Consider the following 27031-nt stretch of genomic DNA (forward strand, 5'->3'; position numbering starts at 1 on the left):
ACCCAGTTTAGGCCAGGACATATTGGACATATCCATATTCTGGATCCTCAGGAGCAGAGACTTCCCTCTGAGCAACTATCTGTGAGACATAAGGGTTACGCACAGATGCTTCGTACACTTTCTCTGTGGAAGACTCTGGTATCACCTCGAGTCCCACGCTTGTGTTGCCGTCGCAAGACTACCTCGACAGACACCACTGTCACGGGTTGGGCTGCGGTTTTAAATAGCCATCTAGATCAAGGTCTTCATCTCCCAGATCTGAGGAAATCATGTGTTGGTCCGGCGTAAAACTTGTGGATCGTCTCCAGGACTCCTCTCTCACAGGATGGGATGTGATCTTGGATGGCCGACAGCTCAGTCTCTGTGTAGGCTCATCTAATATGACATATAATCGCCTGGAGATGAGCGCTGTATTTCTTGCATGGAAATACGTCTCCTAGATTTTAAGGATTAACGTGTGTTGATCCAGACTGGTATAATTCTGTTAGTGATGTGACGTTCAGCACCGAGGCTTCGAAGCTTGTATCGTTTTTCCATAACCACGTGATCCGTGACTTCCGAAGCTTCGTTTCAACACAGTCACGTGATTGCTTCATATTCAGAATCAGATTCGAAAATAGCGCGAACCCCTTGAGCAAGTTTCGAGTTTCATGCTCTTCGGTAGTAGTAGATAAAAAAAGAAATAGACTTAGCCCTCACACTGTTGAACAAGTCCTGTTCCTTAATACAAATCTTTAATTTCTTAAATTACCCACAAAATAAGTTCACAAGCACTTTCACTACCCAGTTCACAAGCACTTCACCATTCCACAATAATTTTTTTTATTTTGATTATATATATATAAGGACTGAGGCTAAAGTTTATGTGAATAAGGCTGCATTTGTTGATCAAAGCAGATTCATAAGAATTGTTTCTGTACTCGTTAATTTGTCCCAGATTGTTAATTTGTTATTTTAATTAGATTTTTTCATATGTTTGTTAATACATTGTGTAAGAACTACATCAACACTAACACATGAATTATGAGGATTATTTTATTGCTTTGCGGTTTACAGAGCACAAAGTGTTTTATTACATGAAACAATCAAAAAAATGGATGTGTGTTCTGGGACAGAAAGACAGCTTTTCCACCTTTTGACCACAAGATGTCGTTGTTTGCAACGTCTTGAAAAGCTTCGAGTAATGAACCATTTTGCGATACAGTCGAGGGGGAAAGCCCCGGTGCTTCACAAAGCTTCATTTCACCATCACTAAATTCTGTAGAAAAATGGAAAAAACTGAAGCCATAAATGTTACGGTGTAAGTTGAAGCAGGGAAGGATGCAGGATCTACTTGCAGCAGCTTTTATTTAAAGGGATAGTTCGGCCAGAAATGATATTTAACCCATGATTTACTCACCCTCAAGCCGTTCGAGATGCATATGTCAATCTTTTTTCAGACGAACACATTTTCAGTTATTTTAGAAAATGTCTTAGATCTTTCAGTGGTTATAATGTGAAGCTATGGGGTCCACCTCCTTCAAGTCCCAAAATGTGCATGCATCCTTCACAAAAGTAATCCATCCGGCTCCAGGGATAAACGAAGGCCTTCTGAGGGTAATCCGTGCGGTTTTGTCGTAAAAATATACATATTTAAAACTTTATAAATGAAAATATCTGGCTTCTGGCAACGGTTGACGTGCGTTCACGGGAGATGGATGTTGGCGTATGACGTAGGACGTAGCGTAGGAAGCGTTGTGACGTAGAACGAACGTAGAGTTTTGTTTTGCTCTGCTCTCTGGCTCCGCTGTCACGTTCGTTCTACGTCACGACGCTTCCTACGCTACGTCCCTTAATATCATTTTTGGCCAAACTATCCCTTTAAACACTAGGGGACATGACTCGGGAACAAAATAACCAAAATACAACAACATTAAGAACTCACAAAGACTGAACTAGACACAGGGCTTAAATACAAAGGCCAACAAGCTAAACAAGATAACAAGGGGCGTGGCTAATCAGAAACACCTGGGGAGACTAATAAACAAGAAAAACTACAAAGGACTACAAAACATGGCACAGAACAGGAAATAACAAAAGTGCACACAAGACAAGAGGAACACAAGACAGGAATCTTGACAATAAAAATACTTTAAAGCAACACCATGTTTTTCAACCTTCATAATATATTTCCAAGACCCTTGTGATGGTACATCGACTTACAATAGGTTGAATGACACGTCTACCATAGCCTGACGGGGTCTGTATCGCTTTTACTGGCACTACGCAACTTCCGGGTTTGGGTAGTAACCCGAGCACAAAAAGAACTACAAAATTCGGACGTGAGAGCCCAACTAGTGTTTGTTTGCCGGCTGTTGTGTGTTGTTGTCATGGCCGAAGCAGCAACGAAACTGAAGAAGGCAAAGGTTTTGTCGGAGGAGACTAGGAAGAGAAAAAGGGAGAGTGACAAAATCAAAGGCCGGACGATGATCAATATTGGTGCAGCGTTCGCTCGCTGGCGTGAGCTAAAGGAGGAGGAGGGGTGCCCAACCGATGCTGACTTGGCCATCATGCTGTTGGACTAGTATATCTATGGTAGCTTGATATTATAATATTGACGATATATGGCTATTACCTACCACACAAACATTGAATTGAATTAGCATATCCATTCTGTAAAACAGTAGCCAAAAGGCTACTATAATGACGCTGGCTTGTAAACGTGAGCTACGCAATCTTTTGCCGTTTTTCATTTTATTTTAAAAAAATAAAATGAAATTATGAAATTATATGAAATTATATTCATATGACATGCTGAAATATAAGCCACTGTACCTGGGATGAAGACATTTCACACGCAACGCAGACAGTCTGGCCAAAATGTGAGAACTCCTCCTGCAGAGTTCGGGGGTATCGGCTTGTCAACAAATGCACGTGTATCCCCTGGTGTAACCATGACAGATTTTACGACAGTAGTAGAAGACAATACTGTTTCCCAACTGTAGGGGGAGCCCGAGAGCAAAACTTACATGGTGTTGCTTTAAAAAATTGACTAACTTGATGAAACACAAACAGAACTAAACTAATTTGAGAAACATTTTATTCATCGACTCAGTGAAAAAAAACATGATAGCAACTCTGAAAACACTTGCTATAAAACACGACTGAACTGAGATATTTATCTGGTTGTGTGTGAATCCTCCCCCAACCTCAGTTAGTTTCCGCTCACACATCCGTCTCCTTTAACATCACGAAAATCAACAAGCTTTTGCTGATCTTATATTTTCAAATGAATTCTGGCCCTGAATGAAAACTAACAGCAGAAGAGTGAAATATTGGATTAGATATCTGTATCTACTGGTGTGTTATTTAGTACTGTGAGCTGTCAATCATATTTGACCTCTGACCTGTGACTCTTATTTGTATAATGTTTGCTTGTGTTGTTACTGTAAAGGCCCTGTATGATTTAGTACTTGAGCGAGCTTTTATCATTTTATAGTCCTTCACATCCACTGCAGTCTCACAGTTCTGGCCAGTTGATAATAACTGGAATATCAAAATACACTGGAGGCGGTAGATCCTTTTCCTATTTATCGCCCAAACACTGGAATAGTCTTCCTAGCTTTGTGAAGCAGACACACTCTGTCAGTTTAAATCTAGAGTAAAAACACATCTCTTTAACCTGGCATACACATAACACATTATCACATCGTGATTGCTATCGATTAGATCTACAGAACGTTGTGGCCGACTGGAGCTCAAAGTGGTGAAGCTCAGATGACGTGAAATAATCAGTAAAACACATCAAAACTGTTCAAATACACATCTGCATGTACAGTGAAAGCCAGTGCAGATATAAAGCACACGGCTGCAGCGACCCGCATCTCTGCACTGTTAAAGGATCTATATTAAGATTAAGATCCTGATATAATAATGAATGCTGCTCGAGCTAATGCTCAGTGAAATATGGCTCGGTTGTGTTCCTGCACAGATGGCTGAAACTCATTGGCCGGACGCGCAGCCAATCAGAGGAGACCACGAGTGAAGAGTCAGCGCTGTGGGCGGGGCTTCTGCGAAGCACGTGATTGGACCACGGAGGAAGTACAAGCATTACTTTCATGAACTCTTATGTAGTCATAATAAAGTCACGTGTGGTACAGCGTTTTAAAGTGAACATGAAAAATATTTGTGTTTTTTTGTAAAATTTCCCCTGAGAATATTAATCATCTATTTTAGGAGTGTCCCAAGACCCAAATATTTTGGAGAGAACTCAGTAATTACAAAGAAAAGCTGTGATTTCTGTTAACTTTGAAGAAGTGGATGTTATACTAAAATGTTTTTCATTTGATGGTGATAAAAATCTTTTGTTTATATTTGATTTAATTATTATGATTGCCCGTTTCTATATTCATAATGTCAAATGGAATGAAAAAATGCCAAATTGTGAGATCCTTGACGTAATAATAAACAAGTAAAATATATGTGATGCTGCATGTGATCTGTAACACGAACTTTACATGTATTGTATATTTTTGCAGTATATCTGCAACTAGAACATGTAACAGAGTTAGATTTATGAGTTAATACAATTTAGATTTTTTTTTATTTTTTTTTATATATTTTAGCTGTATGTTGTTTATACCGGAATATATTGCAAAAACAAACTAATTGGTAATATTAAAAATAAATATATAATGTTTTTACAGATAGGCTATAAGAAGCACCTGTTAAAAAAAGTAGAAATAAAGCTGTATATGGTACACTGCTGAAATATTTAAAATATACAAACAGTTTGTATTCCTCTGAATAAATCATGAGAGACTTTTGAACCTCAGAGTGAGAAACTTTATTGATAAAGGCAAGAAAATACATATGACAAATATACAGCAGTAGTAAAGTGAGATCTGTGTCTTTATTTATTCTTTTTGTATCTGAGAAGTTATAAACAATAAAGTGACACTGTTAAAATGTGACACTGAAAGAGAGCACAAACTCAAATAATCATCAATATTTATTATGAAAAAAAAACTTTAAGAACAAAAACACACTTGAAGAACCTTTAAAGTTCAGCGTTCTGCTTTAGATTTCAATACTTCCTGAAAAAGATGAACATAAAAAGTCATAAATTAATAAATCTCACAGATAATTATATGTGCAAAATCAGTTTGTGAGAAATGACATCATCAATCATGTACCTGATGTGTGAATATGTGCTTGATCTCATTCAGCTTTTCTGGATCTGATGTCATAAACCACAATAATGACAGTAGCCACGCCCACCAGAGCAGAGAGGACCAATCGGATCACAGCTTCAGTAGGACCACAACAGTGGACAGAGTCTGAGGAATAAACACATCAAACTGAGATCAGATCAGTCAATAAACACTAATATCAGCGCTGACATCAACTAATATTTCTGAATACACAGAAATATGATCAAATCTAATCAACAATCTTATATTCGGTTCCAAGTGAGTTTTTATACGGTCTGTCATCTCAAACTGTAAAATGATTCAACAGTTCAATATGTAAATAGTAGATAAGAATATTTGGTAACACTTTAAAATACGGATCCTTAGTTAATGAATAACTACACAGGAACAAATGAGTAACACAATGTTAACAATCTAGTAACTACAGTTAACTAACAAGTAACTCTGATTAACGAATTAGTAAGTAATAGCACACAGATTTAAGTGGTAGTTCACTATTAACTAATCAATAACTACTATTTTTTTAATACTTCCCAGAGAACTACTGAATTTTTTACAGATTTAAGTGGTAGTTCACTAATAACTAATCAATAACTAAAATTTTTTAATACTTCCCAGAGAAATAATGAAAAAAATTCACAATTCATGCAAAACTTAATAACTAATGCAGGAAAAATTACTAGCACTAGATTAACATTACTGCTAGATACTGTACACTAATTATCAATATGTAGTAGCGTAGCAGACTTATGATTTGGGAAAGCTGTCAATAATTAGCCTATGCACTGCTGTCTTTTAGAGAACTATTCATAAACTAAATAATTTTTAAGAATTGTTTTTATAAATGCACTTGTCTGGAACACTTACCCTGTGGCCGATTTTCCGGCATTCCCCTGGACTGGCTTTGAATAACTAGACTCATCATGGTGAGTACTGGAACATACTGAGTCATCAGCCATCCAAATACCAGTTATTTTATTATTTAACCTACCTCTCAAAATTGTTTTTATGTATGTCTCTTTGTTCATATGTATATATATATATATAAATATGTGTGTGTATATATATCCTGTGAATGATTAGATGATTCTACCCTTTCGGGTTGGCTCTTCATTAGTAACTACAGCATGGAATCATGATAACTAGTAATGACTCAAGTGTTAATGCATACTTTTATAGGACTTACAAATTATTTGGATCCGTATTCTAAAGTGAAGATCATGTTAACTAACTAGTAATGACTCAAGTGTTACTACATACCCCTATAGGAACTACTAATTATTTGGATCCGTATTCTAAAGTGAAGATCATGTTAACTAACTAGTAATGACTCAAGTGTTACTACATACCCCTATAGGAACTACTAATTATTTGGATCCGTATTCTAAAGTGAAGATCATGTTAACTAACTAGTAATGACTCAAGTGTTACTACATACCCCTATAGGAACTACTAATTATTTGGATCCGTATTCTAAAGTGAAGATCATGTTAACTAACTAGTAATGACTCAAGTGTTACTACATACCCCTATAGGAACTACTAATTATTTGGATCCGTATTCTAAAGTGAAGATCATGTTAACTAACTACTAATGACTCAAGTGTCTCAAATGACTCAAGCTATAATAAAATAACTGGTATTTGGATGGCTGATGACTCAGTATGTTCCAGTACTCACCATGATGAGTCTAGTTATTCAAAGCCAGTCCAGAGGTATGCCGGAAAATCGGCCAGAGGGTAAGTGTTCCAGACAAGTGCATTTATAAAAACAATTCTTAAAAAATTATTTAGTTTATGAATAGTTCTCTAAAAGACAGCAGTGCATAGGCTAATTATTGACAGCTTTCCCAAATCATAAGTCTGCTACGCTATTACATATTTATAATTAGTGTACAGTATCTAGCAGTAATGTTAATCTAGTGCTAGTAATTTGTCCTGCATTAGTTATTAATTAGTTTTGCATGAATTGTGAATTTTTTTCATTATTTCTCTGGGAAGTATTGAAAAATAGTAGTTATTGATTAGTTATTAGTGAACTACCACTTAAATCTGTAAAAAAATTCAGTAGTTCTCTGTTAAGTATTAAAAAATAGTAGTTATTGATTAGTTAATAGTGAACTACCACTTAAATCTGTGTGCTATTACTTACTAATTCGTTAATCAGAGTTACTTGTTAGTTAATTGTAGTTACTAGATTGTTAATATTGTGTTACTCATTTGTTCCTGTGTAGTTATTCATTAACGAAGGATCCGTATTTTAAAGTGTTACCGAATATTTAAAGGAGAAGAAAAATGATCTTTACTCACCATAGACAGAAACTCTGAATGCTTTTGATGAGAAACTTCTTGAATACATCAGTAGATCTGTAAACATCAGTAGTTTATAATCTCCTTCATGTTCAGTTGTGGTGTTTGTGATGGTCAGAGATCCAGTTTGATTGTCCAGCTTCAGTCTGTCTCTGAATCTCCCATCAAGAACATCATCATATACAGTGAATCTGTCGGCCCATTTATTGATTTCAGCTATTAAAGTGTTTTCATCTCCAAACCTCCACTGAATCAGATTATAATTCTTCATTTCAGTAAGATTAGAGTTTAGAGAGACTGAATCTCCCTCCTTCACTGACACTGACTTCACTTCATCTGTCAAACACACAGAGAACAAACAGAAACAGGGTTTGCAAAGATTAATACTGTTAAATCACTTTATAATAGTTTACTAAATAGTTAAAATTTAAATTTGAAATAAACAATATAAAATAACCAAAACAAAATGTTGTATGAATTAATTTAAATTTTTGTCATTAAAAACAGGTGTAAACGTTTTTGAACTCACCAAAGACAGTGAGACTGAATCTCTTTCTCTCACTGTTGATCAATAGATAATAATCTCCTTCATGTTCAGTTGTGGTGTTTGTGATGGTCAGAGATCCAGTTTGATTGTCCAGCTTCAATCTGTCTCTGAATCTCCCATCAAGAACATCATCATATACAGTGATTCTGTCGGCCCGTTTATTGATTTCAGCTATTAAAGTGTTTTCATCTCCAAACCTCCACTGAATCACATCATCATCCTTCATTTCAGTAAGACCAGAGTTTAGAGAGACTGAATCTCCCTCAATCACTACCTCCAGGACTGAATCATCAAACACACACACACACACACACACACACACACACACACACACACACACACACACACACACACACACACACACACACACACACACACACACACACACACAGAACAAACAGAAACAGGGTTCATCACAGTTTAAGACAATCACTTGATGTATTATAAAAGTAAATATTTTAAAAGTTAAAATTGAAATGAATATCATCATTAAACACCAGAAACAAACTGAGTTTGAATTAATAATTGTATCTTTGTGCTCATTAAAATATAAAACAAGTGAAACTGATATTTAACTCACCAAAGACATCGAGCCTGAATGTCTCTCTGATCTCACTGTTGATCAGTAGTTCATAATCTCCATCATGTTCAGTTGTGATGTTTGTGATGGTCAGAGATCCAGTTTGATTGTCCAGCTTCAGTCTGTCTCTGAATCTCCCATCAAGAACATCATCATATACAGTGATTCTGTCGGCCGTTACATTGATTTCTGCTATTAAAGTGTTTTCATCTCCAAACCTCCACTGAATCACATCATCATCCTTCATTTCAGTAAGACCAGAGATTAGAGAGACTGAATCTCCCTCAATCACAAACACATCATCACCAATCACTCCTAAAGAACAGAGTTTTTCACAGATTAAAGCTTTAAAATCACTTGATATTGGTTTGATGAAGCTTCACTAAAATACTTTTAATCATGTAAATGTGAAGTGATTAATATTCTGCAGAAGTTCAAACACAAAAGATGATGAATGAAAAGAGAAATAGATTTATATGTGGAACAATAACTAAAAAAGACACTTTTACTGTAATGTTTAATGTCACACTAAAACTAATGCTGTTGATTATATGAACTTCATATTTATATTATTTTATTTAATCAATCCATAATAACTGAGTCTTGAATTCAAACTTGATCTGACAGAAGAGAAAAAAGAAAAGAAAGTGTTAGTATTAACTTTATGGAGGAAAAGAGTAACAAGCACCACTTAAATGTCCAGCCCGCAGAAGTCACACTTACCCTGTAACTACATGAACAAGAGTATATTTCTCCAGTATTTAAGCAAAAGTTGCAATAGTTTTAGTTCTCAGTGCACTTTTGTTAAAAGAAAGTCCTGTATAAATACACAGATATGAACCCTATACTTTTTTTAAAGGTCCCGTTCTACGTGATCCCATGTTTCAAACTTTAGTTAGTGTGTAATGTTGTTGTTAGAGTATAAATAATATCTGTAAAATTATAAAGCTCAAAGTTCAATGCCAAGCGAGATATTTTATTTAACAGAAGTTGACTACAAAAAACGGCTGGATTGGACTACACCCCTCTACTTCCGTCATTAGTGACATCACCAGAACCGTGTTTAGACTAACCTCCGCCCACAGGAACACAGGCGTATTGATGGCGAAATGTCAACAGATGGTTGATGTTTATCTATAATCGGATACCGCAAAAGTTTAATTCGAAGTTAGTTTGCTCTGTCCATTTCACCACGGACTGTTTTTCTAACCTGGGATAATATCAAGCAGGCTTCTCTCAGCGTTTCATACTGACGAAGGGGACAATTTCAACTATATTCCAGAAAGCGGTAAGTACAAGTAGTGATTTAATATGGAAGTAGCGATCAACTTCACATCGTTTCTCTTAGTAGGATGAAAATAATCTAACTTAAACTGTGATTAATATACAGAAAGCGATCAAAGAACAATCCCTTTCCAATCGTCCAAGCTGTCAATCACACAGCGCGAGTTTATATGGACACTTGCCAACACTCGTTATGAAATCAATGACGCTGTTACACTGCACAACGAAGCTCTTACTGTATTTATATGCTTCATGTTTGCATTGGTGAAATCATTAGTGAGTGCAGAAACTGCGTTGCAATGATAAGATCTTTTTTCACGCGATCAACAGGCTGTCATCTGCTCAATGCTCGTCACTGCAATTTTTTATGTGATTGAAAGAGATCTAAATACTTAAAAAATTCTCACGATTCGTTAATCCCGATAGCTGTAATAGTAAAAACGTATAATAGCTGTAATAGTAAAAGTTTTCCAGATAGTTCCACATGTAATGCCAGATATTTCATATGCAAGCATTTCAGCCAATCACAGCAGAGGGCGTTTACACTGAAGTCTCTCAGCAGACACGCCCCTTCAAACAGAGTGTTCAAACCAGGGAATGAAATCAGGCTAGGAAATATGCCTTTTATTTCTAAATTATAACAATTTTTGATCTAAAAAACATACTAACATTATAAGGGCACCCCTGGAAACATGATAAAATAATAAAAATAATCCATGGAATGGGACCTTTAAAGCCTATATGTATTGGTATACTGTTATTACAGAACGGTTTGCAGTGTCTGTTCTCGCTAAATTGCTCTCAAATGTAAGATTGTTGTATTATAATAGTAGAATAAGTAACGCTTAGTTCTAAAATACCGACAGTATAAATAATTTGTTAATTCTTCTGGTTATTACCCCTTTATTCCTAAAACTTTACATGTTGTAGGTACACTATAATTACAGAAAGTTACACTGTAAATTAGTTTTAAATACGCAGTTCTTTGCGGGCTGTAATCTAAAGCGTTACCAAGCAAACTCCAGCAGCTCGAGCTCTTACTAGAACCAGGAAGTGTGATCATATTAGCCCGGCTCTGTCAACACTGCGTTTGCTCTCTATCAAACATTGCATACATTTAAAAATCCTGATGATTACTATAAACTACTATTACTAAGAATCGGTCGCATTTTCCTACCCTCCTCTCCCTTATCTTCCCTGCTTTGCTCCTCTCGTCTCGTCTACTGTCTTGTACTTTGAGAGACTCTCTCCGCACTGCTCTACAAACTAAGAAATTATGGATTTGATCAACTGGTCTCTCAACGCAATTGACACCATCTTCTCGACGAGAAGCTTGGGTTCGGGGGAACCTGACTGCCCTGCCGGAACGTTCGCAGCTGGCTACACGATGGACGCATGGGAGAGGTGGCGGGTCGTGTGTCTGGCGGCTCTTTCCGTGGAGGACGTTGAAGATATCTACCTATTCGGAACCACGATAACAGGTTTTCTGCTGTTTGGATTAGGCATTGCCCTGGTTTATCGAGGAATTAAGAAGACGGTGACAGCTGTCCAAAGCCCCACAAGGCTGCCCGTTATGATTGAAGCAGTGGGCAGAGCTGTTGGCACTCAGACTGTGACTATGAACCACAATATGGATAACATCATGGAGAAGCTCACAGCTTTGCAAAGGCAAATGGATCGTTTCGGAGACCCAAACGGACCAGGAGCTGTGTAAATTGGAATGCGGCTACTCGTCCCAAGACCAAACAACCACAATCTTATCTGCTTTCGGCCCCCCTCTATCAGCACTGGCCTTGGCCGAGGCCGCTGCTGGAACAACAACTCCCTCTGGAGAGAGCACTGCAAAGAGACGCTCTTGCGTTCCTTCCCCGACTCCACACTGACACCCGCTGATTGTTGACTCTGTCTGGGACCTGATCAAGGTTGTCTCCATGGCAACTGCTGTGTTTCGCTATGACATCCTGCGGACTGAGGCACCTAGATTGGGATGCCAGGCGTAGCGACTCTTCAGGCCCACACATACAGAAACTCTTACATAGATACAGATATGCAATCACCCTCCCCCACCCCCCATCCCACGCCTTCGACGCTTTTTACCACCAGTTTGTCAGGCGGGTCTGTGACCAGCGCCGAAATGGCTGCAGGACCGGATGGCTGCTTGCCTGTGCTGGATTACCTCCAACCCCCTCTCCCCTCCCCCCTCCCCTGTTGCAAGTCTTGTGTAATCATGTTGTGTACTGATTATGTGCAAATTGCTGAGGTGTTTTACTGTCCCCAAACTGTACTCCCTATTGGAGCATAGTCTGGGGGTTGCCTTTTTTTCTCCTCAACTCTCCTCATGTTATGCTGTATTCTTACTAACTTCAGGTCGGTCCTAAATTGCATTTCGTTGCCTTGTACCTGTACTTGTGTAATGACAATAAAGTTGAATCGAATCGAATCGAATCAGAGTTTAGAGTGACTGAAATAAACAATACAACAACAAAAAGAAAGAATGGAATTTAATTTAATTTAGTCATTAAAAACAGGTGAAACCAATAGTCTATTTAACCCTTTCACACGTGATTCTGACTGGGTGAGTTTATCAAGGCGACATTTATTTTAGAACGTTTCCCCATTATTGTTTCCATGGCGAACCGCCATTATCTTGGTTTAAAATGTGAGATGGCGCCGCCATGTTTGTTTGCGCCGCAGTTCAAATTGTCTGAAGAGTTTGAATCTGACAGTTATGTGACATCACTGAACATTGCAAATTCCAAATGTGGGACCGTATCACTCAAAAGGTTTACTCACCGAAGACAGCGAGCCTGAACCTCTTGATCTCACTGTTGATCTGTAGTTTATAAACTCCTTTATGTTTCATTGTGATATCTGTGATGGTCAGAGATCCAGTTTGATTGTCCAGCTTCAGTCTGTCTCTGAATCTCCCATCAAGAACATCATCATATACAGTGAATCTGTCGGCCCGTTTATTGATTTCTGCTATTACAGTGTTTTCATATCCAAACCTCCACTGAATCACATCATCATCCTTCATTTCAGTAAGATCAGAGTTTAGAGAGACTGAATCTCCCTTCAGCACTGACACTGACTTCAGTTCATCACCAAACACTCCTGAAGAACAGAGTTTTTCACAGATTAAAGCTTTAAAATCGCTTGATATTGGTTTGATGAAGCTTCACTAAAATACTTTTAATCATGTAAATGTGAAGTGATTAATATTCTGCAGAAGTTCAACGACCAAAGATGAGGAATGAAAATGAGAAATAGTTGAACAGTTTTATATAATCAAGTGACTTTAATCTCAAATAAGAGTGTTTTCTCTCAGCAAAATCACACATTATTTCTATACGAGAATAACAGTGAATGTTAATCCTTTCTGACTAATTTAACCAGTAATTTATCACATCAGAACAGAAACAACTGAAACCAGAAAAACACATTTAAAACTCACCATCCAGACGCCACAAACACAAACAGAGCAAAACTAATTTGAGAAACATTTTCTTCATCGGTTCACTGAAAAGCCCACGATAGTAACTCTTAATGTCTGAAACACTCAGATTGATCTGAAAGACTGAACTGAGATATTTATCTGGTTGTGTGTGAATCCTCCCCCAACCTCAGTCAGTTTCCGCTCACACATCCGTCTCCTTTAACATCACGAAAATCAACAAGCTTTTGCTGATCTTACATTTTCAAATGAATTCTGGCCCTGAATGAAAACTAATAGCAGAAGAGTGAAATATTGGATTAGATATCTGTATCTACTGGTGTGTTATTTAGTGCTGTGAGCTGTCAATCATATTTGACCTCTGACCTGTGACTCTTATTTGACTGTTGATGGATTCACTTTATTTCAGTGTAAAGATGTTTTGTGTGGAGTGGAAGATTGTGAGCTTCTTATTAGCAGGAGAGAAAATGAAGAAACGCTTCAGCCACAAACTACTGACACACACAGAGACGACAAACATCCAGCAGAAGCTGTTTATCCACCGACAGATCAAACCAGACACACAGATGTTTGTACAGAGAAATTAAAAATGAAAGAGAAAAACCATTACAGGGTTAATTTGACGCAAAAGCCAGTAAATCACATGTATAATGTTTGCCTGTGTTGTTACTACAAAATTCATGAGTGAACATTAATGCAAACATACAGTAACCTGTAAATGTAATCGTTCATTTAGAGAAATATCATTTGGTGACCAGAAAGTTTTGGTCTTTGGAAAATTTTATGAGAAAAGCTCGAGGTCATAATCAGATATTTTGATTGCAGACTTTGGTATTTTGGTGAATCTGAGCAAAATAACTCTTTTAAAACTCTAGTTGAAACACATGTGCTTAGCTAAGTGCTAAAGCATGCTATTATCAGCATAAAACAGGAAGTTGTTGTAACTCAAGCATACAATGTGCAATCTCCCCCACACTTCACACGTTTGATAAATACCCTGGCCTGAAGACACATACATGCCTAAATGTAGTTATAGACATAGCGCCACCAGCTGGCCAGTGCTAACAGAAGCGTCACATTGAAATTCTCGCCTAACAGCTTCTGTCAACATAAAGTCCGCCTTCTGGCCCCTATCTTCACACAGATCTTCAACAGATCACTAGAGCTGTATGAAGTTTCTTCCTGCTTCAAACGCTCCACCATCATCCCTGTCCCAAAGAAACCCAAAATCAATGGACTGAATGACTACTGACCTGTTGCCTTAACCGTGGTCATGAAGTCATTTGAAAGACTGATGCTGGCCCACCTGGAGGACCTCACTGGACCCTTGCTGGACAGTTTGCTTATCGAGCAAACAGGTCTGTACAACACCATCATACCAAACATCCTCCTGTCCAAATGAACCCAGCTCCCTGTGCCCGCCTCCATCTGTCAGTGGATCACCAGCTTCCTGACCGACAGGCAAAATCCTCATCCAGCACCTGCATAATCAGCACTGGCGCCCCCCAGGGGTGCGTTCTCTCCACTGCTCTTCTCCCTGTACACCAAAGACTGCACCGCAAAAGACCCCACTGTCAAACTCCTGAAGTTTGCAGACGACACCACACTTATCGGCCTCATCCAGGACGGTGACGAGTCTGCCTACAGACTGGAGGTTGAACAGCTGGCGTCTGGTGCAGTTTTAACAACCTTGAGCTTGATGGAGCTCCACTTCCAGGACGAGGGATAGCTCTGTCCTCAGGCGGGGGGTAGCTCTCCGTCTGCGGGGGACTCACACTATTTCTCCGCGGTCGATGGTGGTGATTCGGGCTCTGGGTCTGGCTGTGTTCTGGATCGGGGAAGGATGCTCTCCAGACACTGGATGATGGCTTCTTTCCAGTTCTGACCGGTGGTGTCTGGGAGGTCGACGGGATGATGGTAATTTACCCTGATCCAGAACAGTGACTCCAGGGTCTCATTGTCGTGGGGGCTGGTGATGGCAAAAAAAAAACTTTTAAAAGAAAGACAAAAAATCTGTGCTCTCAAGAGCCACAGCAGCAAATCGAGCTGCATAATCCATATCTAGATTCGGTCTTCTGTCACGGGTGTGTGCAGGCAGTCGAAGACAATGTCTTTGTTCCAGACAAAGTTTAGTAGTAAATCCCAAAATGCAGACAAACAGACAGACAGATAGTGCAGACTGACAGACTGTGAAGGGAGAACTTAAATAGTGACTCAAACAAGATGATTAATGACACAAAGCTGATGCAAATGAACAAGGAACACAGAAGATGAATGAAAACAAACTAAAAGTCCATGAAAACTAAACACACTGAACATACTGTGACAATAATGTTGATATTTTTTTTAATACAACTTGAAAAATATTAAAACAATAAAAAAAAAATAAAAAATTAAATGATACTTTAAATATGACACTAAAACTACCAGTATGTGGCGGCAAGTCACTGTCTTAATGAATAAGTCACTGAATAATTAATGCAGCCGATTCGTTCAAAACAACCGACTGATTCAGGAACGAAGCAAGTGACTGTATTTAATAATGGGTCTTTGAATCATCTTTGACTCTCCCAGTTCGTTAAAAAATACAGATTCAAACAAAACACTGCTGTGTGTGAGTTTCTCAGAAACGTGTGACTGCTCTTCTGTGGATTTGTTTGTAGCCTATATGATATAACTATATTCTTTGTGAAACAGAGCAAAAACAGACAATATTGAGTCTAAGATGTAATATTGTGTCTAAGACTGTTAACTTTTTGTTTGTTGAACTTTTACATAAAATCAGTATCACATTTACAATCATGCTGATGTTCAGGAAAAACAGCACTCTTTCTCGTGTGAAATTGCTTAACATGGTCTTACGACATAAGTGTAAAAAGATATGAAAGGTCATCCAGATTTTATCCTCATATCTTGATGTTTGGGGGAATTCACACTGCATTATAAGAGGCTACATCACGCAGTGAAAGCGTGCACTCTTAAAGTGCACAAGCAGGAGTTTATCGTACTTAGAGAAAAAAACGTTCCACAAACATCCAGCAGAAGCTGTTTATCCACCCAACAGATCTAACCACATTTCTGTAAATATAAATCTAAGACGAAAACCATTGCAGCATCCATTTTGATCCTGAAACCAGTGAATAACATTTATAATGTTTGCCTGCATTGTTACAACAAAATTAATCAGCAAATAATAATGAGAAAACACATTAGGCTAACCTATATAATTGTTCATTTAGAGAAATTTGCATTTGGTTACCAGAGAGATTTGGTGTTTGGAATATTATAACTAGAAATACTTGAGTTTATAAAGAGATCTCTTTTTTTTATTGCAGACTTTACCACACTTTGGCAAATCTGAGTAAAATAACTCTTTTGAAACTAACACATGTTCCTTATCGATACGGTTCAATCGTACTGCGTCGTACATTCTGCCATAGGAACTTAGATTCCTATCCTGATATCAAGCTGACTGATCGGCGCTCTGCAAGCAAGCGGATTGACAGCACTCTAACATGTTTGGATGAAGGGAAACTAGTAGGAGCTGTGTTTTTGGACTTTACAACAGCTTTTGATGTAATAGACCATAGTCTTCTCATAACCAAACTCAAAGCATATGGTTTTTCACATTCAGCACTGACCTGGGTGTATAGTTATCTTTCCAATAGGACGCAACAGGTTTTTTTCAATGGTAGTCTTTCCAACTGCTTAACAACATCATGCGGCATAGCACAAGGAAGCTGCCTGGGTCCACTTTTATTCTCAATATTTATAAACGATTTTCCACATGTTTTTAGAAAGGCTAGTGTTATGTATGCTGATGATGCTACTTTGTTCACTGCAGCATCAACATTACCTGAACTCAATGAGAATCTCCAGCATGAGTTAAACACAGTAGTGGACTGGGTGAAAAAGAATAAATTGGTACTGAATATTTCCAAAACTAAATGTATGATATTTTGCAATAGATACATGTTACCAAGTATCACCTCACTTAATCTGCATATAGAGAGCTATGTGGTTGAGCAGGTTATCAGATTTAAATTGCTGGGTGTTGGACTAGATCATTTATTATCTTGGTCAGACCAGATTGACCACATTGTCAGTAAGATGGGCAGGGGTATTGCTATGTCCAGAAAATGCTCTGTATATTGTCCAACTGCTACATTGAAAAATGTCGTCCAAAGTCTTGTTCTGCCTCACTTATATTACTGTCCAGTAGTTTGGACTAGTGCGGCCCAAAAACATCTAAGAACACTTCAAATTGCACAGAATAGAGCAGCCAGAGTAGCTCTGCACTGTTCTTTTCGCGCTAGTGTGTGTGAGATGCATATTAAATTATCTTGGTTAACTGTAGAGGCAAAAGTGAAATATAATCTTCTATTGCTCATGCACAAGGTCATGGCTAATGAAGCATATAACTTTATAAAAGAAAAAATATTGTTTAGTGGATATGGTCATGAGCATGTGACACGCTCAGTCAGCAACAAGATAATGATTACTCCTAGTCCAAGATGTAATTTTATGAAGAAAACTATTGTATACAGAGGGGCTGTAGAGTGGAACTCACTTTCATCCAGTGTCAGGGAAATCAAAAGTCAATTTTATTTTAAGAAAACAATAAAACAGAGATTACAGGAGTGAAAGTATTACCTATTTTTATTTTTGTATGTTTTGTTTTAAATTGTTTAAATTGCATGTTGCTTTTTGCATAACTGCATAATTTGTACCGTCCTTTTAAATGTGTGTCATGGCAGCTAATATATCGTATAGTTTTCATAGATCTTACTGATATATTGATTAACTGAATTTTGTATTTTTGTATTGTGATTTCAGTGGACCCCAGGAAGACTAGCGACCACCATAGTGGGAGATAATGGGGATCCCCCACCGTGTGCCTCACTCTCCCCAAGAGGATTCTCAGGTGCTCTACTACCGCAGTCAAGCGCCCCTCTTCTGGTACGAGCTGTCCACCTTCACCAGATTTTATAACATGGACGTCCCTGCACAAGCAAGGGCCCTATCTGTGTAGCTGGGCTTTGACCGCTACATGAGCTTAACCCACCAGATTCCTTCCTTGTGGTTCCGGCATACGGTCTGAGTTTCTTAATGTTGGGTGATTACCTCGCCCTACCTAGCTTTGGTGCCCTCTGGGCCTTTATTCAAGCGTCCAGGGCCAAGGCCTTTGAACTACTGCCGTTACGCAATTATAAGCAGAGCGATTGGACTGGGTCTAGTGACCCATTACGAGTGAACCGTTTAGATAGTACGTTCAGTCAGTTACTAACGTAACCTCAGTTCCGAGATAACAGGAATGAGTACTGCGTAACTTGCCTTGCTATCATGCTGCACACTTCAGTCAAATTGACCTGAGTTCCTATGGCAGAATGATTGCATTATATAGAGGGGTAGTGTTAAAATATTTTAAAGAAAACAATTGTAGAAGTAGTTTGAATAATATACAAGCCATATGTGTATACAAGCCTATGTGACTGTGACTACAAAGGTCAACAAGAGAAGTGTGCAGCCACTGAGCAGTTTTTTTTCCAGTAAAAAACAGGTGATGTGAAAGATTAAGATCATTGTTAAGAGGTGTCACTTGAGAGACTGTTGAGAGGAGAAACAATCAAAACAGTTATGTTATATTACCTTGGCATTACATTACAAAAGAAAAACTAGTAAACACTGCTGCAAGAGTGTTTCTGAGGGAGTGACGGTTAATTTGACATCTTTCTCTCTTCTGACTGCTGTAATCAATCTCTCTATATTTCCGCTTTTGGAAAGTCGTGGAAACGCTATTGGATCAAATGAAAACTCCAAAAAATTATATTTGCTGTAGTCTTGCTGTTTTCATTTGAGCTCCATGAGATGAGGCCATTTATTGCTGTTTTCTAGTAACTGTTTTATAAAAGCAATAAAGGTACTTGAATGTAGTGAATATAGTCAAAGGCTATAGTCGTGTCTAACCACACCCTTCATTCATGAGGGACTTATTCACAATACAGCACACTAATTGCTTACATAAAATTACTATTCCTCCAGGGGGCACTTGACATAATAAATGTAAGAAAACATGGAGAGACTCTTGAACCTTCGAGTGAGAAATCTTTATTACTAAAGGCAAGCAAACACAGAGTAAATATACAGCAGTCGTAGTAAATTGATATCTGTGTCTTGTAGAGAAATATAAACAAAAAGATAAAGAATAAAAAATAAATCATAAATCAAAAAGATAAAGAAAAAAAAATTCCTTTCAAATTGGAATTTTTTAAATCTAACACTGAAAGAGAGAGCACAAGCACAAATAATCATCAGTATTTATGACAAAAAAATTAGAGGAATAAGAACACACTTGAACTTCAGTGCTCTGCTTTAGATTTCAATACTTTCTGAAAAAGATAAACATATAATGGCATAAATTATTAAAACTCACAAATATATGTGAAAAATCGGTTTGTGAGAAATTACAACAATTAGGTACCTGATGTTTGAATTTGTGCTTGACCTTTTTCAGCTCTTCTGGATCTGATCTCATAAACCACAATAATGACAGTAGCCACGCCCACCAGAGCAGAGAGGACCAATCGGATCACAGCTTCAGTAGGACCACAACAGTTGTTCTCAGAGTCTGAGAAATAAAAACATCAAACTGAGATCAGCTCAGTCAATAAACTGTAATATCAAAAGTAAAGCATTTAAACAACTTGATATAGAAAGTTAAACATAAACCTAGATGATATTGATCATGATGATATTTTATCATGATTAAAATGTTAATCATGATAAGATACTTCTTTAGATCAACTTTAAAGCTTGAATAACTAAAAGAAGTGAAACATCTATGGTCCCTGAGACGAGGGAATGAGATATTGTGTTTGCTAATGCTAATGGGGAAACCCCTTCCTCCAAATACTACAGAAGCCTTAATTTATCACACCAGTAACACTGGCCAATGGTGTTCAAGAGCGCAAAATAATGGGGGGGCTTCCACCACTATACAAGGTGGCACTTGAACGTCATTCATTCAAAATTTTGACTGAAGCAGCTTGATATTGCAAGATCCCGAGCTAGGTGACACAGCAGTATATGCAATGTGGTCTTAGGGAAGTTATGCGAGTAACTGGAGACGCTCCCTTTCGATTCAGTTCACTTTTGACATTGCGTTTGCTAATGCTCATAGGGAGCGTATAAAACCACACCGTGTTACAGAGAGGGGGGTCCTGGCTTGACTAAGTATGTCAAGTTTCACAGAGTCTTAATGAGGGTGGCAATGATATTGGTGCTCTTGGTAAGCATAAAGCCCAGTCTACAGGTCCTGGACGAAACCATGTAGAAAATTATTGGTATTGGGCAGTTAAATGGGTCATCGCCTAAAGACACCTCGTGGAAGAAGCCCTGGCATCAGAGATAGTGTTCAACGCAGAGATGGGCACTCGAGTTAGAGACTCGGACTTGAGTCGCACTCAAGTCGCATCTTAATAGACTTCAGACTTGACTCGGACTCGTACTGAAATGACTTCAGACTTGACTCGCACTAGACCAAAAGACTCGTGAATATTTTAAAAACAACTCAAGTCTTTAATCCTTAATTACTAGTATAATAAAAAAAGAAAGATTTTTATTTGAATGGTTTTATAAAATCTGCTTTATAATATAATATCTATTTATATATATTCCCCTACGTCGCAGTAGTTCGGACTTCGGACCCTTATCATAGAATTTGATTACGGATGTCCGTGTATCGTGCGTAAACTCCGAAATATCATAATGAAAGTCCCATGAAACATGACGGGAGAAACTGTGCCATATGTTCTTTCATTTGGGTTTATTGACATGTCAAATCAGCTAAATGCAAAGACTGTGGGAAAACAATTAAAGACACCGGAACGACAACATCACATTTGGTTGTCACATTACATATTATTCTGTGGCGCAGCTGCATGGCTCCTTTGGATTGCAAGCCTGTTAAAGCATTAACAAATAAAATATAGCCTATAGCCCTATGTTTTACTTTATCAATGTTTTTGGATTATATGCAGCTCTCTCTTAATGTCTGTCTATGAGAGAGAGGAGATAGAAGGATGTCAATCCATTTATTACTTACAGCGCATATCTTAACTTATCGCAATCAGCATGCGTACAGTTTTCTATTGACTTAAAACATTCTGGTGGAGCCAGCATCTCCACCAGTTCTGGGAACCATGACTGCTTGGGCCATTTCAGTGCCACTAACTGATTCCCATGGCCGCCGATCTCCGCCCGTCCCTCGAGGCACAAGACGTAGTGCCCTTTAGGGTATGGGCCGAGTTCGGCGGCCATTGCGCGTGGGCAGTGAGCTGGTGTGAGCTTATCACCTAACCCTGACAGGTCAACATCAGGGGCTCGCCGTTCCTTCCTCCTCAGCTCGAAAGAGGCGGCAAAGGAAGAGTGCGGCAGGACTTGTTGAGCGAGTTCATCGCTGGGACTGAGATGGGTCTTGTGCATTTTGCCCACTTGGGCCCCACCTTGTACCAAGTGCAATCCTACATGAAATCCATCTGGGCAATTAACATGGGGCCATTATGGAACCCGCGGACAATCCTACATGGGGCCCATTTTTCAGCCCATTTCATACCCATTTGGGCCCCACATACAAATGTTGGCTGGGTACAATGCCCACAAGAGGCCCAAGAGTCCAGAGACTCATATCTCCACAGTGCGGGCAATCCGATCCCCCAGACAGAAGACACACGATGTAGTCAGCCGGATCCGGACCGTGTCCAGATCAGATGGTGGATCTGCGCCTAGACCCTGAAGTGTCAGCAGAGATTGCGTCAACTAGACTCTCCCCTGTAAAGGCCTCATCGGCACGACAGCCATCGACACTGATCCTCAACAAACCCGTTTCCATACCCGCGGGATGACTAAACAGCAGACTTAATATCTGTCTCTGGTCATAATATGAACCTGTGAGTTCAGGGTGAGCCACTAGATGGAGGTGTTGCTCCTCAGACGAGACCACAGAGACAAATCACACTAGAGATTTAAAGACTTTATCGTTCCCTGTTGGAGGAAATGGAGCATCGATATGTTGTGTTTATGTATTTCACTGTGATCTCAAAGTATATTATAATGTGTCCCAAATCAGTATTTTCTCGGGTTAAAGGAGAAGCTGTTTGTTTATTATTGTAGATAGAAAAACAGTACGAATATCAGTATAGTTAAAAAATATTTTGATAATGTAAAGCTTTATATGTTCCACACTTCTGAAATCTTTAAACTATATATAAAGTCTGTATTCCTCCAGGAGGCGCTCGACAAAATAATTGTAATAAAATATGGAGTGACTCTTGAACCTCAGAGTGAGAAACTTTATTGATAAAGGCAAGAAAATACATACAGCAAATATACAGCAGTAGTAAAGTGAGATCTGCGTCTCTTTATTCATTTTTTTTTTTTTTGTATCTGAGAGAAATATAAACAATAAAGTGAAATATAAACAATAAAGTGACACTGTTAAAATCTGACACTGAAAGAGAGCACAGACTCAAATAATCATCAGTATTTATTATGAAAAAAACACTAGAAGAACAAAAACACACTTGAAGAACCTTTAAAGTTCAGCGTTCTGCTTTTTCAATACTTCCTGAAAAAGATTAACATAAAAAGCCATACATTAATAAATCCGACATAACCAGGGTAATAGTTTATCAATTAAATTCTCAGATGGTACACTTATGGAGAATGTTGAGAAATTCAAATATTTGGGATTCCAGCCTCTCCTTCAGGTCTCATATTGACTCTATAGTGAGAAGAGTAAATTATAATTTAAAACTATTATTTCGTTCAATTAATTGTTTCTCACTACCGATTAGATTAAGACTTGTAACTCAGCTATTATTTCCCATTATTGATTACGCTGATTTTGTCTATAGGAGTACAACAGAATCATGCCTGAAACCCTCTATCTCTGTCGATTTGTGTTGAGATGTCTGTTCCTAACCCATCATTGTTAAATGTATCAACAATTGAATCTCTTATCACCTAAGGCCAGACGACAGTTACATTGGTTTCAGTTTGTTTATAAATGTATCTTTTTTTAATTATACTCTTTATTTGAAGCAATATTTAGTCCCATATAGATCAACTTATGGACTGAGACACCTTGATCATCTATTTTTTTCTGTCCCAAATATTTCAAAATAAATTGGAAGACGTGCCTTCAAATTCAAAGCTCCCTCTGATTGGAACAGCTTACCTTTTTCCTTAAGGTCCATCTCTTCCTTTCCACTCTTTAAGTCAGCCCTGTTAACTTATTTATAATCCTGTGAACAATGCAAATGTTTCCCTATGACTTCCCTATGACATGCATGTATGTTTTTTTTTTTTTTTTTTTTTTTTTTTTTAATAGGCTAAGGTTCTCTCCTGTAATATTCTGAAATTATTTCATACTGTTTATATGAATATGTTCTGGATAGAGGAGGGACTGGTTGGTTGATTGTGTCGAAGAGCTTTATGTGTGAGTATGTAATTGTGTGTAATTGTTTGATGTTATTTTGAGGACCCCCTCGAAAACGAGATGTTCCATCTCAAGGGGTTATCCTTAATAAAATGAAATGAAATGAGATATTTATACATGCAAAATCAGTTTGTGAGAAATGCCATCATCAATCATGTACCTGATGTGTGAATATGTGCTTGATCTCTTTCAGCTCTTCTGGATCTGATCTCATAAACCACAATAATGACAGTACCCACGCCCACCAGAGCAGAGAGGACCAATCGGATCACAGCTTCAGTAGGACCATAACAGTGGACAGAGTCTGAGGAATAAACACATCAAACTGAGATCAGATCAGTCAATAAACACTAATATCAGCGCTGACATCAACTAATATTTCTGAATACACAGTGTAAATGTCTGATAAACTGCATTAATATTCTCCTACACAGTATTATATTTATATGTTAATTAGACGTAGTTCTACAGTGTCACCTTGTCTATTCTGCTTTTATTTTGAAAAGTGCCCTTTTTCTTCTGATGTTTTTTGTGATGCTAAATTTCCCACTACTCTCTCTTCACAATGTGCTGGTCACGCGTTGTCGGAAGAACAGTAAAAACTTGTAAACACGTTAGTTATTTATCATGTTCATCCATTTGAATCCTGTAAAGAAAGAGTTTACATTGTGATTTATTTTATTATTTTTTGTATTGTTCGTACATGTTATTTCTAAGAGCTCCGAACTGTGAGGGTGTGTCGAGCTAGCGTGCTATCTGATGGCGGAAACTCTTTGATTAGCGCCCTTGGAGAGCGAAATGAGGTATGAAGGGAAAATGTGTGGAGTGTGTATTATCAGAAGAGATTTTGTTTAAGGAAAAGAGAATATCATTACTTCATTTGTGTATGGGTTAATTGCACATGTCATCAATATAAAAACAATATATTCTTTCTGTGAACAATTATAATGTATAGTATTTCATTTAAAGGAAGCATGTGATATTTTATTTGTCATAAAGGCTTAAAGGCAGGGTAGGCAGGATTTTTCTAAAAAACTTTTTCCCAAATTTGTTTAAACTGTCTTTATATACCAATACATAATTAAAATGTAAGTACTCTGAAAAAGAGAGTATAAAAATCGAGTGTCTGTAGTCCTCTCAGGGCGCAATAAACACAGCTACTTATTTCCATTCGGAACAAATTAAATGATTGGCTTGGCGACTGTCACTCTCCCTCGCTACCATGGCTACCACCCCTGCTGCTACAGGAGCTGCCCACATGTGGCACCCGTTTGACTCGAGGAGTTTTTTACATGCAAAACACCGTATATGTTATGAATCTTACACGAAACGCACCTTCATCACAGTGTAACTGATGGTAATGGGAAAACGTGTATCAATGCAACCTGTTTTTAGCTTTGCCTTATGTTACTAGCTTGTTTACCAAATCAAACTCAGTATATTTTAAACTTTACCAGTATCGATATGCTAGCTTGATAGTGAGGACTAACAGCCATGTTAGTTGTTTATATTCATAATGATAAAGTTAGGTATTTTATTACATGTGATTCTGACATGATGTCACTACAAGCACTGCACTCCTCCAGCTGAGCGGTCGGCATCGCGCGTTCATGTGTTTTGGGGGCGTGGCTTTGGAATGAGCCCAGAAGGGAGGGGGTGGGAGTGAATGGAATAAGTAGCTGTGTTTATTGCAGCCCTGAGAGGACTACAGACACTCGATTTTTATACTCTCTTTTTCAGAGTACTTACATTTAAATTATGTATTGGTATATAAAGACAGTTTAAGCAAATCTGGGAAAAAGTTTTTTTAGAAAAATCCTACCTACCCTGCCTTTAAAGAACATATTTCATATTGGTTATTAGTTAAAATGATTTGTACTGGTGAACACGATTTATGTGCAAATTATTTGTGAAGCTACATTTTGCTGCATTTTGTATTTCTTCTGTTTCTTCTGTAGTGTAGTTTCACGGTGTTCATGGTGCTTGTGGTGCATGGTGCTCGTTGAGAGGAAGAAATAAATCGACACCCGTTTGAAACCCTCTGCGTCTTGATCAATAAATCCAAGGGGCCGCTACACACAGAAATATGATCAAATCTAATCAAAAACCTTATATTCGGTTCGAAGTGAGTTTTTATACGGTCTGTCATCTCAAACTGTAAATGATTCAACAATTCAACATGTAAATAGTAAATAAGAATATTTGAAGGAGAAGAAAAATGATCTTTACTCACCAAAGACAGAAACTCTGAATGCTTTTGATGAGAATCTTCCTGAAAACATCAGTAGTTTATAATCTCCTTCATGTTCAGTTCTGGTGTTTGTGATGGTCAGAGATCCAGTCTGACTGTCCAGCTTCAGTCTGTCTCTGAATCTCCCATCAAGAACATCATCATATACAGTGATTCTGTCGGTCGGTTTATAGATTTCTGCTATTAAAGTGTTTTCATCTCCAAACCTCCACTGAATCAGATCATCATCCTTCATTTCAGTAAGATCAGAGTTTAGAGAGACTGAATCTCCCTCCATCACTGACACTGACTTCACTTCATCTGTCAAACACACAGAGAACAAACAGAAACAGGGTTTGCAAAGATTAATACTGTTAAATAACTGTATAATGGTTTAATAAATTTAATGGTTTAACATTTAAATAAAAATAAAAAATATAAAAAATCATGTATGAATACATTTGAATTTTTTCATTAAAAAACAGGTGTAAACGTTTTTGAACCCACCAATGACAGCGAGAATGAATTTCTTGATCTCACTGTTGATCTGTAGTTCATAACCTCCATCATGTTCAGTTGTGGTGTTTGTGATGGTCAGAGATCCAGTTTGATTGTCCAGCTTCAGTCTGTCTCTGAATCTCCCATCAAGAACATCATCATATACAGTGATTCTGTCGGCCGTTACATTGATTTCAGCTATTAGTGTTTTCATCTCCAAACCTCCACTGAATCACGTCATCATCCTTCATTTCAGTAAGATCAGAGTTTAGAGTGACTGAATCTCCCTCCCTCACTGATTCCAGGACTTAATCACCACACACACACACACACACAGAGAGAGAGAGAGAGAGAGAGAGAGAGAGAGAGAGAGTTCATCACAGATTAAGACGGTCACTTGATGGTTTATAAAAGTAAATAGGTTGAAATTAAAATTCAAA

The 27031-nt window shown here is 38.0% G+C and overlaps 3 protein-coding genes across 3 annotated transcripts in view; all 3 read right to left on the reverse strand.

The window, feature by feature from the left end:
* The window catches only part of LOC309474880 (uncharacterized protein), a gene marked incomplete at its 3' end in the record, with an annotated part of 79639 nt that extends 71305 nt beyond the window's left edge, over positions 1-8334 (reverse strand). Inside the window, exons 1-2 of the mRNA XM_082137499.1 lie at positions 8030-8334; positions 7501-7836 (exon numbers count right to left, since the gene is read on the reverse strand). Coding sequence (XP_081993625.1) covers positions 7501-7836; positions 8030-8273 — 580 coding nt within the window. The 5' untranslated portion in view covers positions 8274-8334. The remainder of the gene's footprint in view (positions 1-7500; positions 7837-8029) is intronic.
* On the reverse strand, positions 5059-14640 carry LOC309474881 (uncharacterized protein; the record flags this gene model as incomplete). The annotated part of the gene is made up of 4 exons (XM_082137500.1): positions 5059-5075; positions 8628-8942; positions 12705-13025; positions 14619-14640. 4 exons carry the CDS (start codon positions 14638-14640, stop codon positions 5059-5061), a joined length of 675 nt encoding a protein of 224 aa, XP_081993626.1.
* Positions 14641-19737: 5097 nt separating this feature from the next.
* On the reverse strand, positions 19738-26805 carry LOC309474882 (uncharacterized protein; the record flags this gene model as incomplete). The annotated part of the gene is made up of 5 exons (XM_082137501.1): positions 19738-19754; positions 19847-19993; positions 24024-24167; positions 26097-26414; positions 26601-26805. The coding sequence occupies 5 exons, from the start codon at positions 26803-26805 to the stop codon at positions 19738-19740; spliced, it is 831 nt and encodes a 276-aa protein (XP_081993627.1).
* Between the last annotated feature and the right edge of the window lie 226 nt (positions 26806-27031).

This window comes from Leuciscus leuciscus, assembly GCF_965113295.1.
Source record: "Leuciscus leuciscus genome assembly, chromosome: 15".
NCBI classification, from domain to species: domain Eukaryota; kingdom Metazoa; phylum Chordata; class Actinopteri; order Cypriniformes; family Leuciscidae; genus Leuciscus; species Leuciscus leuciscus.